The 17,176-nt window shown below is 37.5% G+C and overlaps 1 protein-coding gene across 50 annotated transcripts in view; it reads right to left on the minus strand.

The window, feature by feature from the left end:
- The window catches only part of TENM2 (teneurin transmembrane protein 2), a 1,469,731-nt gene that overhangs the window by 105,518 nt on the left and 1,347,037 nt on the right, over positions 1 to 17,176 (minus strand). For 48 of the 50 annotated variants that reach the window (XM_080555516.1, XM_080555559.1, XM_080555513.1 and 45 more), the window contains one exon: positions 7,505 to 7,710. In XM_080555516.1, coding sequence (XP_080411642.1) covers positions 7,505 to 7,710 — 206 coding nt within the window. Of the gene's footprint in view, positions 1 to 366; positions 6,404 to 7,504; positions 7,711 to 13,394; positions 13,573 to 17,176 lie in introns of those variants that run through there. The other 2 variants (XM_080555555.1, XM_080555557.1) reach the window with 2 other exon arrangements.

The following is a 17,176-nucleotide window of genomic DNA, read 5'->3' on the forward strand; positions in this document are numbered from 1 at the left end:
TCTCTGCATAGGTGATCAAAACTGTACAAGCAGTATTTCTTGACAGGCTGAGTTTTGAGAGATCAGATGAAATCAATGCTTTGACCCATCACAAAATTTTAGTTTCCTGCACAGCTTTCAAAGCTGGAAACCTTCAACTTAGGAGAGAGACATCCTCTCCTAAGCAATCACCTACAATAAATTACTGCTGCAAGCGGTACAGATGTCTCAGATGTACCTCCAGACATATAATTGATTGGACACCCGCAGAATGCAAAAACAAACAGGAACAGCACAAACAAGGAACACGTTCATCTAATGTAAAGTAACTTCGTACTCAATAAAAAGGCACTGTAGAAATGGTACATCACAGAGCAGCTTGCTTACCTGAGTTGGTATGTAGAACGGTCAGGAGGTAAGTAGGATACAAAAACCAGAGGGAGCATGGAAAGGAATAACACAAATCAGGTGGCTGAAGGAATTGAACTTCTATTAAGGAAAATGAAGAATTTCTGTTTGGATGCTTTCCAAGTAAGGTAGAACATTACATTAATCTTTGGAAAAGAGATCAAACAGAGCAAGTGATTATTTAGAGTGTAAGAGGGATGGCACCATTAATGGCATGAAACTAAAAAAAGAAAGAAAGAAATTTAAGATGAATGTCAGATAAGCTTCCCATCTATTAAGCTCAGTAATAGCCTCCCAGTGGAGATGCCACTGAATCACACAATTAAACAAGGCTGGAAGAAATATTGGTTAATCTACAATAGGGAATAACTCTGCATAGCAAAGCAGCTGGACTAGATGTCCTAGCAGGCTTTTTTCCCTTCTGCCTTTAATGTCTGTGATTCTGGAACTCTCAAGCTGATGTTATGCTCAACTTACAGCTCTCATAGCCCCTATCTAAGGGAAGTCCTTAAGAAACAACAAAAACAATATAACTAATTTTTTAATAGCTGTATAACAAGTCCCCTGTGAAAATACATCTTACTTTAGACATATTTATCCATCAAGGAGCAGACAGATGCCTAAAGAAAGATGTATGTGTTCAATTGAATACTGTAACAGTACGTGCTTGCTGGTCAGCGGTTTCATTGCATTCCCATTATCACTAGCACATATTTGCTAGCCCCACACTCATGACAGCTCTAAGAAATCCTATACCTTCACTCGATTTCAGTGTAAAAACCAAACCATCATCTTGCATCCTACAGAGACCAAACATCTGAAAGGGCTGTCTTGTAAACTGAATCCCACTCCTTAGCAGCGAGTCCTAGCAAATAATACACGATACGCAATAAAATAATGAAGATTTTCCCTTTTGCTAGCAGAGACAGACAGATGGACTGATTTAATGTGTTAGTGACTTACTACACAGCTTTTTCAAATTGGGTTACTAAGGCTGACCTTTCTGTTTGAAATTTTGTAGCAGTTATAATATGAGCCATAGAGTCCATGACACACTTGGCTGTACATCACAGGGAAAAGGATGGAGGCTTCTTTTTAAATACGTGATGCTATGACACGAATAAGCAGCCGTAAAGGAAATCCAAGACAGAGTAGGAATTTCAGCCCGTAACTACTAATGTTGAAGGCTATTGCCATAGTAAGTGCATTATTCCTTTAATCATGGGGAAAGGTAAGAGAAGCCCTTTCTGCACACAGGATTTCCACAAAAGACGGTAATTTAGGTAATTAGTGCATTTAAGCCAATGCACACCAGATATTTAGAGAATTCTGGCTTGTCAGTAACTCTCAGAGCATCAGAGGTGCCAAACACACGTGTATCTCTCTCTTAAATCAATGACATTTGGAAATATTACTAAAACCTCCTGTCTAACAGTCAGAGGTTAAGGACAGACTCATCACCTCCTTGGGAAACGTTATTACTTGGGCAACATCTTGGGAAAAAGAAATCTTGCTCTTCAGAACAATCGTTCACAAAGGGTCAGCTGAGGAAGCAGCAATAAAAGCTGACATTTCTCACTGGCACCATGCTGTTCATCTCTGCTTGTGCTAGCAGGTTCCTCTGCCTCCCCTCTGTTTGATGCTGATTCTACCTTATAGAGTAGAGAAGGCTCAGCAGTTGGCAAGATCGAAGGGGAATAGTAAGTACTCGGGCTGAAACTGCCTGAAGTAGTTTTAGCTGCAGAATCTCTTTTCACAATGACAGGTGTGACCCGGGGAAAACAGATCCCTTGGCATGGCTCCCCATAAGGCTACAGTTTTAACTACACTCTGTAGAGGCTGGTATTACCCCTCCTTAATTAAACCGTGAAGAACTATTTCACGTTCAGGCAAAAGCGTAATGACTAAACATCAATAAGCTTACAACTTGTGAATTACCAGTGCAAGCTGATATAGAATATAACAATAAATGCTTATCCCTCTTTGGATTCCTCAGTGCTGAGGAAAAAAAGAATGAAGATAATGCAGTGGTTCCCTGGGTGTACAAACCTTAATGTGTCAGCAAATACTGGGTATATGTACCCAAAAATCTGAAATCCCTGACCAATGGGTTACTGAGGAGGTACTGCGAATTCATAACTGGATAAGATTTCTTCACGCAGTTGGCTGGATCATCATTTTGCTCCTTGCTGCCCTGTTGGTTTTCTGATTTACCCCACTTGCATGATTAACTACCGTTGTATAACACTGTGCCAAAAAGATCATTCTTTTTTTAAAGCTACTCATTCACAAATACGTACAGACAAGAAGACCCATCTAGGAAACGAATGTAAGTACTTTCATGATCTTTAAAAAAACTACATAGTGGCTTCTTAATCTAACAAAACAACTGCTAAGGAAGAGCAAACTAGATCACATGTACCAGGGAATGAATCTAGTCAGCAATCAAACTACGTCTCTGAAGTAATTTGGAAGATTCGTTGACATTTTTATTTATTTATTTTACTATCCTTTATATTTTGTGGATTCATACAGGAAGTCACTCAAAAATGACAAAATCTTCCCATGAACAAAACGCACTAAAAATCACAAATGGCTGCATTTTCAGAGTTCAGTTTTGCAGGGGGCAGTACTTACATGATTAAAGTTCCATAGAAAGAGCTGACCTGCCAGTCTACTTCTCCAAACAAATTCCAAATTCACATTTTCCATTACTTTATTTATTTATTTTACTACACAGCATACCAAAACATACTTTTATTTACAAACTTAAATTTCATGCTAAATTCTCTCTGGCCAATTTGTTTTTATAATTTCTCCCTTCAGTGCTTCCTATCTTCCTCTGATGCATTTTATTCACGATCTAATAAGGATTTTCTTTTTCCAGTAACCATAGGGAGTCAGAAAAACAGTTTGGAAACTTTACATATATATGCCAGTGACTACACTGCAAAACGACATCCATATAGCACAGATCTACTGAGAACAGCTGCCTACAGGAAGTGAATTAGCTGTGAAAGCACAGTGAAGCAAACAGAGATTGCAGGAGTCAAGAGTGGGAACACAATCTACGTGACCTTTATTTTTTTCTTACATTTGAAACTACTTGCATGCCGCCACAAAATCTCTAACAGTCTTTGAAATTAGAAACTGAAAAGAAAGATTTCTCAGAGCTCTTGTCTTAATAATGGATGTATCTTCAAATGGAGGAAAAAAAAAAGCCAGTTTGGCATTGTGGCTAGCACTCACGTTTATGCCAAAGCCTTCTAAGAGCTAAGAAGGCAGCAATAAAACATATGTCAGGAAAACTTGTTTTCAAAGTGCTTTAAAATCAGTTCTTCCTAAAATCCAGCTGGTAATTATTCATTAAAATACACCCCTGAAACATCTGACACCCACTGCAACAGCCAAGCAATTTGTTTCAACATTTAAACGCGCGTTTTGAACGTGACACAGCAGAAGCAGCACAATGAAGCACAGAGTGCACTATAACAGCACCGCCACCGTCACATAGCTTTGAGGTGACCAGAGCACTGGGGAATGTTCTTCAGCAGCGGCCAAAAAGCCAGGAAACACTGAAGTTCCCCAGATATTCAAACTGTTTCAAGCAAAGACAGTTCTACATAGAAATGGTTTCCATTTTGATATGAAAAGTTTATAAATATAAAAGACTCTGCTGGAAATTAAGGCAAAACAACTCCATGCATTGCCTTCTCCAAGCATTATAGGGATGCTTCTATATGGTTACTTTATTTCAGGCATCATTTGGAATATTCGAACAATGTGTAGTAACATCGTAATTGCTGTAATCTCTGCAGTCACTTCATACTGCATACATTGGAGGAATTTTACTTGAAAGCAATGGACTTCTGTTTCTAGTTTGCCTGCCACTCAAAAGTGCATTTTTACCTCTCCTCTAGAGCTCCATTCCCTATGCACATGACACACTACTCCGCTTCTAGAGAAGTTTACAGCTACATCAGTTTGACTGACTAAACCAGGCATTTGGAATATTTGCTAAGCAATAATACAGAGAAGGTTAAATCTCAGCAGGGCCCACAGACAGGAACCGCATCTTGTTGTCTCAGGTTAATCATGTACCTAATTTGCTGGTTATTGACTTGTTCCCACAAAGGATTTTGCTTGGCTTGACATATCAGCTCTGATCAGTGATGAACTGTCAAGTGAAGTTGTTCACTGCTATACAGCTCATGTCCCTAACTTGCAGAAACAAGGATTTCAAACTTCAGGTTTAGAATATTGTCTGGTGTCAACTTCAGACTATTTTCATTCACACAAACCCACTCTGCTTCTTTCTGTCAGAACCAGCCTTCTTTTCCCCAACTCCAGTGTGTAACAGCTTGCATTGCTTTTTCCTAAAATTATTTCTCTTGGTAGCAGTTTGGTCGGATTTTGATACAGCAATCTTATGCTGCATTACCCCATTGAAAAGTGTCAAGACCCTGCACAAATACGGGGAAGTAATTCTGCAGATTATACTGACGGATTTCATTAACTCCAGCTACGAATGAGGGATAGAATTGCTTCCACTAAATAAAGACTGGAAAAGAGGTTCTCCGAGGAGGAATCCAGCACAGTAGGAAACAGAGTTGATATTTCTAATTATTTAATTTAACAGAAAGGTTATTAAATCTATATCCAATGCACGCAATGTCTAGTGAAGGAAAGAAGAACTCCGCTTGATCATAGCCTCTCAGATGAGAACATCATAATGAAACCTAGAACCGTTACAGCTGATCACAGTGCAATAGAAATTAAAGTTCATTTTCAATTTCAAAAAAATATCTTGTACTACCAGTTACTTCCAAGTGGATTTCTTATAGGAGATACAGGCACACTTCCATCATATGAAAGTCAGACAATTATAATTAACTTGTAATTACAGAAAATCTTGACAATCATTTTGGAGTTTTGGTTGAGCCATTTTTACTTCATAATTTATACTTCTGTTTGTTTTCCTCAACTAAATTCCTTTTTTTTTTTTTTTTTTCTTCCATGGTGGAATGATATGGAAAGAGAGTGCAGAAATTCTGAACTAAATGAATTAATGCTCAATGAATTATGCTGTTAACCTCACCGGTACAGTCAAAGATCCATAGACTGAATCTCACCCCCAAGACAAGTTATTGAAATGCAAGTGCCAAAATCAAAACACTCTTAAGAAAGGCCCCAGCCTTGGAACATATTCTCTGTGGATATCTTCTACAATGCATGGATATCTGAAAATGACTGAAAATTATTCAACTATCCATTGCAATTTTCCCAATCTACCTAATTATTGTACGGAACTTCAGGATGTTGTATGCTAGCCCCAGCTATACAGAAAAATATACTCTTGCCATTCGTCCTTGATTTGTGGTCTGCTGGTCTTTATTTCTTACCAGTCAGATATATCTGGGTATCAGATATATAGAGATATTCAGTAACTCAAAGAACACTTCACAACAGTGAACAAGAAGTCAATGGATTTTGGCTGATCATAAAGTTACCTGTTCACAAATTCTTAAAAGTAGAGGTCACAAACCCTTGTAAATCTCTTCTCTCATTTTACCCAAATCAGCCTAAAGATTTTGGATTTCAATTCAGCCTATAGGCAAGAATAACAACCAAAGAACATGATCCAATGCAGGCTACTTCCACAAATTTACTTCACATTGGGAAACAGATCCAAAACTCAGTTACGTACGTGTACTTTCCACAGAAAGTTCATTGCTTCACTCTTTGTACCACAAGTTTGTGCCTGCACATGGACACAGTTCTCTCAGGGCTGGTATCTCTTGCAGGCACTATGAACATACTTTCTCTGTATGGCAACACAATTGTGTTGAAGCCTCTCTGCTTTTAGCTTAACCATTTATGTAATTGCAGTCTGCTTTCCAAATGAAAACATAGCATCAGTTCTTTGCAAATCAGGGAAAGGCATCTATCAATGTTAAATAGGGCTCTCCCAAAAGGGAGCCTGGAGTTCTACATTTGATCTTTGGAATTCATATCCTAGATAAAGCATTTAAGTTAAGGTGGCAATTTTTGAATGAAGAACTGATTTTCAGCAGCAAGGATATGTGTGAAAGAAGGGTTCCTTTCCAAAAGCTGGTTCCTATTTCTCCTTCCCTTGCTCTCTAAAGGATGGAGGCTCTTTCCTTTTAGTATGTGTAACTGCAAAATATTATTTCTCATTACAGTTCTAATCTAAGTAAACGAGATTCTTTCCATTCACATTAATAACTTCCAATACATTTTTTCTCTCTGTAAAATAAAATGTCTACATATTCTTACAACAAAGAAATCCAAACACCACTGAGCAACCTATAAGAAAACAATACATAAATTTGGCCCCACTAACTTTAAAACCACCTTTACGTACAGCCCTTAGCTCGGTACTACAGGGTTACTGAAAAAAAAAAAAAGTGCTGTTGTTGAGCTTTCAATTCTGTAGCTGGTTAGAAATAAAGAACTGTGGTTCCCAACTGAAAGACTTGCTCAGTGTCTAAATGACACAATATACCTTAATACCACCTTTGAGGGAAGAGTAGTAAAATAAAAGCCTTCCAGACATGACCACTGCATTTTGTCCTCTAATATGGCTGGGTAGTAGTGATGCCAAAGTTTTTTGCATGCCCACCAAATGCCATTTTACCAGGATGTGGAGTTTGAAAGTTCTATGAAGTAAACCCAGAAAATCATGTGTTATCATATCTAGCTGTTCTTTCATTCCAGCTGTATACCATGCTTTGATGCTGTGAATTTGACCATCTCCATTCATCATTTTTGACCGGTGCATAACTGGATAAGTTTATTGCAACTGATGCCACGATTTCCTCAGAGATTTAAAACCTCGAGTGCCAAACAAAGTTACTTTAACAGCCTAACCAGCAAGAACATCATCCTTGGTAGTTTCTTTCATCAATGTTCTGTTAGGGTATGTAATAACCTAGAAATCTTAATACCAGGGCAAATATCACAAATTAAGTAATTCCCAGCGTACTGCACAGAATCCCTAAACTTAAGCTCCATAAGCTCAAACATAAATCTAATATAGATTCTCCAAACTTTTGCATTTTCACATTTAAAGCTAAGAAATACATTGATAAAGTACCTGGGCATGAGATGGTGGGAGTCCTCTTCTTATATAAACACCAAAAAGAGCATCCTTCCCTAAGGATATGTTGAACTTCAGGAACTGTGGCTGGCTGATATGGATCTGAGACCGCCAAAAGACTCCAGGGGGCACTTCCTGGGTGACCTTGCGGCCAACTTCTGTTTCTCCACTGTCTATGCTGCTATTCCTAGTTACCCATGGTCCTATAAAATGAAAAACAAACAAGTGAGATAACTGCTCTTAATACAGGCATTTTTAGCAGCGCCATTCAAGATGAATATCCGTAGCAGTGATGCCGTTTATATAAAACTGTGACTTTCTTATTCTGATGCAATCTGTTTGCTGTTTCGAACAGTATGTAAGAATTTGTCCCATATGTATTAAGAAAGGTAGCTTTGACCCTTTTTGTGTGGAGCACCTGCAATCTTCTAATCCTTCTGGCTGAGCACTCTGGCTTCCAGCCCATGAAATAGCCTTTAAAACACGGTGCAAATCTCTTCTGTTTGGCAGCTGAACATGATGGTTCTGAGGCTACACATAATTTACATATGGAGTATTTTCAAGCTACAGTATACAGTAAAGTTTGATTATGTCTTTTCATTATGTTCAGAAAAACATTGAAATTTCTGTTACCATCACAGAAGTCTGAAGCTATCATGACAATCTCACGGTGTGTATGTTAACACACACTGGATGGTACTGATACCTATAATACAACTTGACAGTATTTGTTAAAAGCTCAACTGTTTCCTTTGTATTTTTGTTATGGTGTAATGCTATTTTCAATCAGTGGTGAGTTACTGCTGAAATGTTTTCCAGCACTGTATGAATGTAACAGGATGGCTCAGAATGACATATAATTCCAGCAGGTAAACACACAATAACTTTTCTGTCTTGACTATCTTTAATTGAGAGAGCTGCAATAGCATGGTTTCAATTTTAGATTCCAAATTATCTGCGTTAGCAGCACTTACACTTGTACATAATGAAACAGATATTACGTTGGCAGTGTCTTGAAATGGTAAAAGAATGCTCTGAATACCAACTGCTGTACAGGTTTTGGTAAGTTGTTTTTTTTTCTTTTTTTCTTTTTTTTTTTCATTTTCCATGCTAATGGCTCTACAACATTATGGCACTGACAAAAATGAAGAAGCTGCAAAGAAAGGAGAAATGGTTGAGAATGTCAAGCATCATGCTCTTAGATCTGCTCAAGAACTGCAGACACATCAACCAGAGCCAAACACGTAATGTTTCATGAAAACTACATGATTTTATTTCTAATTGATTACCGCAGCGGAGGATATTTCAAAGTCCCTACCTCTGTGAAGTCAGGCACCATCACACTAGAATTTAAATTAACTCCATACCTCTGTGGGTAGGAAAGCAGATGCAGAACACACGAAAGCACCTGTTGAAGGCTGCACTGGGATCACTTACAGAACTGGAAGTCAAACTAAAAGTTGAAGCTCCTTCTCCTTTCAGTACATCACATTACTACACATCACATTTCCAAGTCATAGCAATAATTTTTTTTTCCTCATGCTCTTGAAATGTGTTCTGTAAATTATTTCTTTGGAAGCAGACTGTACATACTTAAATGAACATCAGCTGTATGTAATCTGTGAACAGACTCCTTGACTCATTCTAAAGAATTCCGTTCTTCAGGAGCAATAAATTCACAGTGAAAGTGAAACATTCAAAGAAAAAGCTATTTCCAGGAAGTATTACAGTAGGCATTATTATTATGATAAAAACAGTATAAGGAAAAAAGGTGAGAAGATTAGTACACTAGTGCCTCTTCCAGTATTCTCTGTCCACTCACCAACCAATTATCTGAATTATCTATTTTTCAATTTGCTCAATTTCATGACTACAACAAAGCTGCCTCAGTCCACCAAAGCTGGTGCAAACCTCTGAGAAGTAGAATACAGCAGATGTAATCTACTTCTGAAAGCCTCACATAAAACGGATGTGAATCTGTAGCCGTGTCCCACATTAGTAGCCACCCTTCTAAGACCAAATTTTAGTAAAATGAATGCTCGTTACACCACCTCAAAATTGACATGGTGTTGAATGACCTTGTGCATACATCTGATTTACAGATTTTTGACTCAAGCCTTTTTTTTTTTCTTCTATTCTACATCAGATAGAGATTAATACTGCATATTGCTTCAGCCATTCGACCTCACTTTTATCCAAGTGCAAAAAGGTCTCCAAGCATGCACCAGTAATACCACCATAGTCTCTGCCAGAGTTTATGGCTTCACTGGCTGTTAAAACAGCCCCAAAACACCACCATTAACTTTTGCTAACAATATTGCTTTGAAGTCAACTGAATATATATTCCCTAGAGTTACTTGGCAAATAAATTGAATTCCTACCCCTAGTAAAAGACAGATCTTCAACGGAGGCTCAAGTTTTAGTACTTCTGGACGAACATAGCCTTAGCCTCCTTTGTTTTTCCAAAATTGTTTTGTACAGCTGAGAAAGGTGTCTGTAGGAATATGTAACCTTCAAATACATCAACTAAGCTAAAAACAGAATATTCCAACCATCAAGAGAACCAGCATTACAGTCCTACTACTACAGTGCGCAACCCACAGGTAAACAACCTACCAAATATCAAACTTTCCCCTAAAACCATTAGGGGAACCATTTTTGTATTTTCTCATTGAAATTATGAAGTTACTACCTTAAAATTTTGTTAGAACAGCAGATAAGGCACATGAATTTATTTAATCAACCTAAAAACATGATTCAGGTTACTAACACTGAAATAACCCTGTTCAATTTGGAATTATTTTAGGAAGCATTTCCCCATAGACGTACTTTTCTTGCTCTAGTACATAAATGACCCATTTTCCAGTTCTCCAAACCACTCCTTCTAGAATATGGCTCAGACTACTCTGCTTAGGAAAAGAATTGTGACAGCTTGAGAAGTTCAATGCAGTAGAGGATTTTAAGAGTGAGTTAGATGAGCATCAAGTGATAGATGTGTGATCAAGACATACTTAACATAAATGACCCCTTATCTTTAAGTCTTTATTTTTTCTAGTATGGCATATCTCTGCTCTGCACCCATGCCATGTGTATGAGAAACTTGGCTGCTGCCTTGTCTTGGCATGTGAAAGGGTCCCTTATTTTTAGTTTCAAGAATGTAACACATCTTGTTTCTATGGCTCTAGGTTATAATGCTGAAGTAACATGACTTAGAAATGCTTTAGGTCCTCCTAAAATAGGATTTTTATATTTTCAACTAACTTCTTGTAAAGTTTTAAGTCCAGGAAGCAAGCAGAGCTCTAAAGACTAGGCATTATTGAATTATATTCTCATAACTTCATGCTGAATTACTCTCCCATTATGATGAAACACATAACGTGGAAGAGCATCTTGGTACTGCTCCTTGCTTTGTCACAGCCAATGCACCTGAGCTGCTCATGATCTCGATGTTCTCAGGTGACTATTTGTAAAACAGAAATATTAATAATGATTTATTAAAAACTCTCACCTTGAAGAGTAATGCACAGCAGTCACATAAAAAAATACTACAGGAAAGGTCTCGACACTGACCTCTTCAATGTTCCTTCCTCCACAAGTTAAGAAACACAGAAATGAAATGCAAAGTACGTATGAAAACTGAATCAATTCTCAGACAATAGGCTTAAGTTTACTTTAACTTAAAAAGCAGAACACCTAGCTTTATATTTCCAATAGTTTTTTTTTTTTCCACTAACAGCTTCACTTATAAACTTTGTCTCTAGAGACTCCTAAAGTAAACTTCTTTTATAGCTTCCTTCTGTCTTCACCTCTTAATGCAGAGAATGCATCTTTCCACTTGATTCACTCCCTCCAGCTATTTTTGGAACCTTTTCCATTTTGATGGACCACTGCAGATCACATTCAAAGAACATAAACTGCAGTTAAGTGAAGTTACAGATGTGACAAACTGACAAATCTGGGAAGAAAGACTAATCCAAAGAACTCATACTACTGTGAGCAAATAAAACACAAAACCATTACTTCTGCTGTAGGTGGCTGTCTCTGAGTTTTGTTTGTTTATCTCATAACCCTATGGATACTTGATTCCCCCCTATGATTTCCTCTCTATAAACATCTGCAAAAGAGAGTTTTAAAAGCATACTTCTTCTTTTTACCCAGGGGAGCCATTTCAATCTCTCAGTCAAACATATATTTATCAACTAAATAACACTTACTCATTTAAACTGCTGTGTTATTTACCCAGTTGAATTACTATTTTGGCATATACATTTGAAAAGACTGTTTTAGCACTCGAGTACATTTGCCTTTGAAGCTATCAAGCAGGCAATACATGACAACAGCAAGGCAAACTCCCCCACTTGTCAGCTGGCCTCATCTTGGAGCTGGAGGTCAGCTTCAAGGTGGCAGCTGGTACAACATGCCCACTCAGCCTTTCATTCAAATAACAGCAAGCAGTGTCAGCTATGCAGGCAGAACTGTATCTACACTGAAACCAGATACACTTGGTATTAGAGACTCCTCTCCCATACCATAGTCAAAATTAAAAAATAAAAATTAAGTCTGGCTACCACCAGTGTTACACTACAGACATCCCACTGAAGCAGCAAAACTGAAAAAAAAAAACCACTGAAACTTCAGCACTTTGACTATGTGCCTAGCAGTGCTGACTGTAAAGTGGCTTGATACCATGCTGGAAAAATATCTACCTGAATAGCCATCCCAATGGATCCATAATGAACTACCAAGATCAGCTGGACAACCACAAATTAAATACAAGGAATAAATATCACAATTATTGGTTAAAGAGCATTCTCCTTCACTTCTTTTCCTGTACCTCTCAATTTCTTATAAATCTCTGCTGCAGACGTGGCTTTCCTTATCTTTTGATCTAACATAATGGTCTGTTGTTATATAGTTATGAATTTTTACAATTGACTCAGAATTCCAAAGATATTTATGATATAGCTGTGTAAAGAAAGCCATTCAATATAAAAAAATACAATCCACTGACTTTTTGAAACAAACCAAAATAAACAAAAAAAAACCACACCAACAACCAAAGCACAATAATTACTATTGTTTTCAATGACTGATTTTTTTTTTATTCGGGTAAATTTGCTATTGATTCATATAATCAGGCATTTTTTGTTGTTTCAGAAAGGAAAATAATTTAAAATAAATAATTTTTAAAAAAGCAGAAAATGTGTTTTCTGTATGCATTTTTCCAGTGTAAAATTCAGTGTTATGCACTATTATCTCACTTATCAATCCCTCTATGGACTTCAAAATATCTACTACTAATACCTAAGTGCCCTAGTACCAAAGTGAAACACAGGTACTTTTTTGAAATGTGTAAAGTAGATTGACTGCTGATGCAAAACAAATTCCCAGAGCTATAATAAAGTAAAAAGCCAGGAAATGAGGGTCTGGAGAAGCTGCTATGCCACATCTTGAACTTCAGTTATGCTGAAGATGCTGAGGTAATAATGAGCTCTATTTAGTGAAGTGAGGAGAAAGGAAGCTTCTGAATTTGTATGAGCTTTCAGAGGTCCAGCAAAACAGCTTCTGAAACAAAATCCATGTCTCAGGTTTGTCGGCCAATATTCCATATTTCTATTGTGGTGAAAAGAAAGAAATTCTGCAAAGGGACCATCAGCTTAAGACCACTGCTCTGGCTCAGCTGCAGTCAAACAGTCTGATCCTGCAAGTGAAATTAAAATACATGTTTCTTTATGACCTGGACACACCTAAAAATGCAGGCACATTTTCACATTCCTGTGGGTATTGCTTCATACGATTCGCTGTTTTCAGAACCAAAAGTGAATTAGAATTGAAACGAAATTGAGATCTGTTAGTTCACAGCATTTAACAAAGAACAAATACGTACCAGCATGGATTTCTGCATCACCATAACAATCACCTCTGATGGTATATGCAGTTCACTAAGTAGCTTTGAACACAGCAATTCATACTATCGCTATCAACACCATCACAGTAAGTTAAAATACCTCCTTCTCTGTTCTAATGAACTTAGTCAAATACTTGGCTCCTGCTAAGACAGCCCTGGAGGACCCTGGTGTATTGTCAGAAGACCACAGCTGCCACCCTTCATAGGGTCCATATTTCTATTCTGCTTGCTAACATGTTAATTAAGAGCTACATTACATTAGCCACATAACTACTTAATAAGATTAATCCACCTGGAAAATGATGGCATGTCTTGATTAAATTGAATGAACATAACGGAGGTGACATTTAAAATACATTGATTGTTATTACATTTTGATCATCTGTTTCAAGGCGTCTGAAAGGAAATAGTAGAAACCAGGAGTCGTGTTGCCTACATTATTAATGAGGTTTGAGGACTTTTTTTTTTTTTTTTTAATCTTTTTTATCAACACACCACTGAAGTCCCTCCATTTGGTCCTGAGTCCTTACACCACCTGATGAGAATGACATGGTTTCCAGGTTTCAGCATAAGTTTCCTGGCACTCAAGTCAGGGCCTAATCTATCTGCACCTGAACCCCAGCTCATCAATATGTAAGTGGCAACTATTCCCATTTAATGTATTTCTTATTCCTTCAATGCTGCCTGTCTGCTGCTTTGCTAATAAAGTATCTGAACCATTAGAAAAACATTGCTGTGTGCAAACCGAAGTGTGACTAGGAACTGCAGCGACAGGAAGAGGGAAAGGCAACCCTTTCTCAACATAATTTGGACAGAGCTGAAGACAATCTTTACAGCTTCACAATGACTGCAGAATTCAGCTTTCCATATCTATTCAAAGCAAATTTCTGCCACATTAGTAGAATTCCGTACTTCCCCTCCCTAAATCAAATGGATTTTAGGCATTCATCTCAAACAAGTAATTTTACACCATCCCCAGCAAATAGTGTAAAATTTAACTGCAAATTTAAATTTCTTCATTTTATTATTGCCATTACATATGCTGAATTAGATAACTGGAAACTAGTATTTTTCATTAACTGTAATTGTATTTTTGAAATCCACATGCTGTGATAGACTTAGTAAAGATCTCATAAGCTGAGCACGAACCTGGATCAAGCTGGCTGGTCCAAAGAGACACATGCACTGGATTATGTGAGTATCAGAACACACATTCAAATCTATCTTTTCCAATTAGTCAGTGTATTTATAGTAACCAGAATGATCTTTCAGATCCACAATCCTTGCCCATAATTGTCTTTGGTGTCTTTTGAAATGCTAGTTTCTAGGATCAAAGACCACAATATTTACTGTGCTTCTCAGCTTTGTGGAACCTTCATTTAATGAATCATTAAGTTTAAAAACAGTAAATCAATTTCTTTTTTTTTTTTTTTTAAAGTAGCAGAAAGTCTGCTGAATTTGTGAAAACACCAAGGAAAATATGTCAAATAAAAAAGAAAAATCTCTACACTGAAGTATTCTTTACTCAGGTTTACAGCTGGAGCTACTTTGGATATTTTCACATGAATAGCACTTTATCTTAGGTGTCCTCTGAAATGATTAAAGTTGACTTTTATAGTATATTCTGTCAATTAGAAAGGAAACTGCACATAGCTAGTCACATATTTTATGGAAATATGTGTCTAGCCTACTACATAACTTTAAATTTAGAATACAGTCTTGGCATACACTAACATAAATTAGGCATCTAAAAACTCCATAAGGTCATCTAGTTAAGGTCATCTAGTTCACCTGTTTGTGAACAAACAATTATTCCCAAACATGCTCTTATTCTTTTTCCTCATCTAGATTTATTACACCAAAATTCTAATACTATCCTTATGTAACTGTATCAGACAAATGGGCTTCAATCTTGGATATTATTATTTTTTTTAACATCATTATTTATCTCATCCCTGTAGCAATTCCATGGCAGTGCCAACTTTTGTTTTTATAATGCACTATGAAGGAATCCTACCTTGCCACTTTTATTAAGAAATGAAATTTTATTTACTTTTGTCAATTAATATAAATCTCTAGTTCAGCACAACTTTGAGAGGCTAAAGGCAAAAAAAAGTAACTTTTGCCTCATTTAGAGCATGGTGGATTTCACTTGCAGTTTTACAGCAGAACTGAGGATTTTTCTGCCCATTGCAACTTGCCTGTTCCTTTCAGACATCCCCAGTATCAGCAGGATGCAGCACGGAATTACAAAAACCTGCAATTGTGTTAACAGTGAATTTTGTTTTTATGCAGATAGGAAAACATAGTAATAAAATATTTTACATTTTCCTTGTATCGCATTTTTATTATTTCTTACCAGAATTCAGTCTTTTAATAAGGAACAAGCAGATCAAATTGAAATATGTCTTTTTTTTTCTTCTAAATTGCTCTACTTTAAAATGCCTTACTTGCTGAGTAGGCACAGCTTGCATTTAAGTGGCCGTTTTCAGTCTAGGGGTTAAAGGTTTCTTTGGGAGACCCATGTTTTGAAAAGAATGGCTTCATCCTGAGCTGTGTCAATTATAAAAAGGTCACTCTCCACAGCCAGAGCCCTGAAAATGGTTGTTGTGTTAAAAGCTGTCAGAGGCTTTCCTAAAAACTGCTGGGATAGCAATATTAACTTGAATGTAATAAAAGGAATGGTGAGGTTAAAAAAAAAAAAAAAAAACAGCTGCTATGAGAATTTCTGTTTTAGACATTCCTTGTGTTCATCCAAGCCTGTCATTCATATTATTCCATTGTGGAAGATTATTTGCCTAAATATTGCTCTCCTTCTCCAAAATCATCAACTTTTCAGCAACCTTCTACAAAATGTCAGAAGAACACTTTTCCAACACGCTCTGATGAAACCTAACTGTGGCAATTTAAGACATAACCAGCGGTTCTGTCTCCTTGTCTCCTCTACAGGAGGTTACCGCTCCCCAAACAGCCAGCACTGCAACCTCTTCTCATGTGCAAAGCTAATTAGAGCGGGGTTGGGATACACTGCCAGAATTTGCACTGAAGTGCCCCAGGCAGATGAGCACATTCCAATCCAACAGTTCTGCTGCCCTATATTTGCACAGAGATGGCAACAAAAAGCTGCAGGGGAGGGAATTTGGAAATGTGCTAAACACTGCAGTTGTCTGCTAAGTGACCATAATTGAAGTCCTGAGCACTTCAGGTTCCTGCCTAAAACCATAGGGTCTCTCACCTGTGCACAATCTGGAAGAGGTTCAGCAGTAATATAAATATCCTGCCTTGTATTTAGGGATGTGCTGTTCGTCCACTGTGTGACCTACGGTCAGTCAGAGATGGAAGCCAAGCCAACAAGCCACTGCCTGAAAATCACGTGTTTTGCCATGACTAGGATGTTGAATTTCAACAAAAGGAGGAAGCCGAAATTAGGCCTTCCGCAGAAAACGTAAAGATGCAGAGGTGCAGCAGCATTATTTATTGAAAATGAAAGCAAATCCATAATACGTAAAAGGACCAGGTACACCAAAGAACTGAACTTGGCTTTCCTCCCAACACTACCTTAACTGAAATTCTTCCCATGCACCCAATGCAACTATACTGTTTCAGCACTTGTTCAGCAACTTGACACTTGCTTCAGCAACCAGCAAACAAAACACAAGCCGCAGGTCCTGAAAGTAAGACAATGCTCAGCTCTAAACAAAACTCTTCTGCTGACCAATACCAAGTGCTCTTACTTCTCTTCTGCTTCAGCCACCCCATCC

This window comes from Anser brachyrhynchus (assembly GCF_964034855.1).
Source record: "Anser brachyrhynchus genome assembly, chromosome: 14".
Lineage (NCBI taxonomy): Eukaryota > Metazoa > Chordata > Aves > Anseriformes > Anatidae > Anser > Anser brachyrhynchus.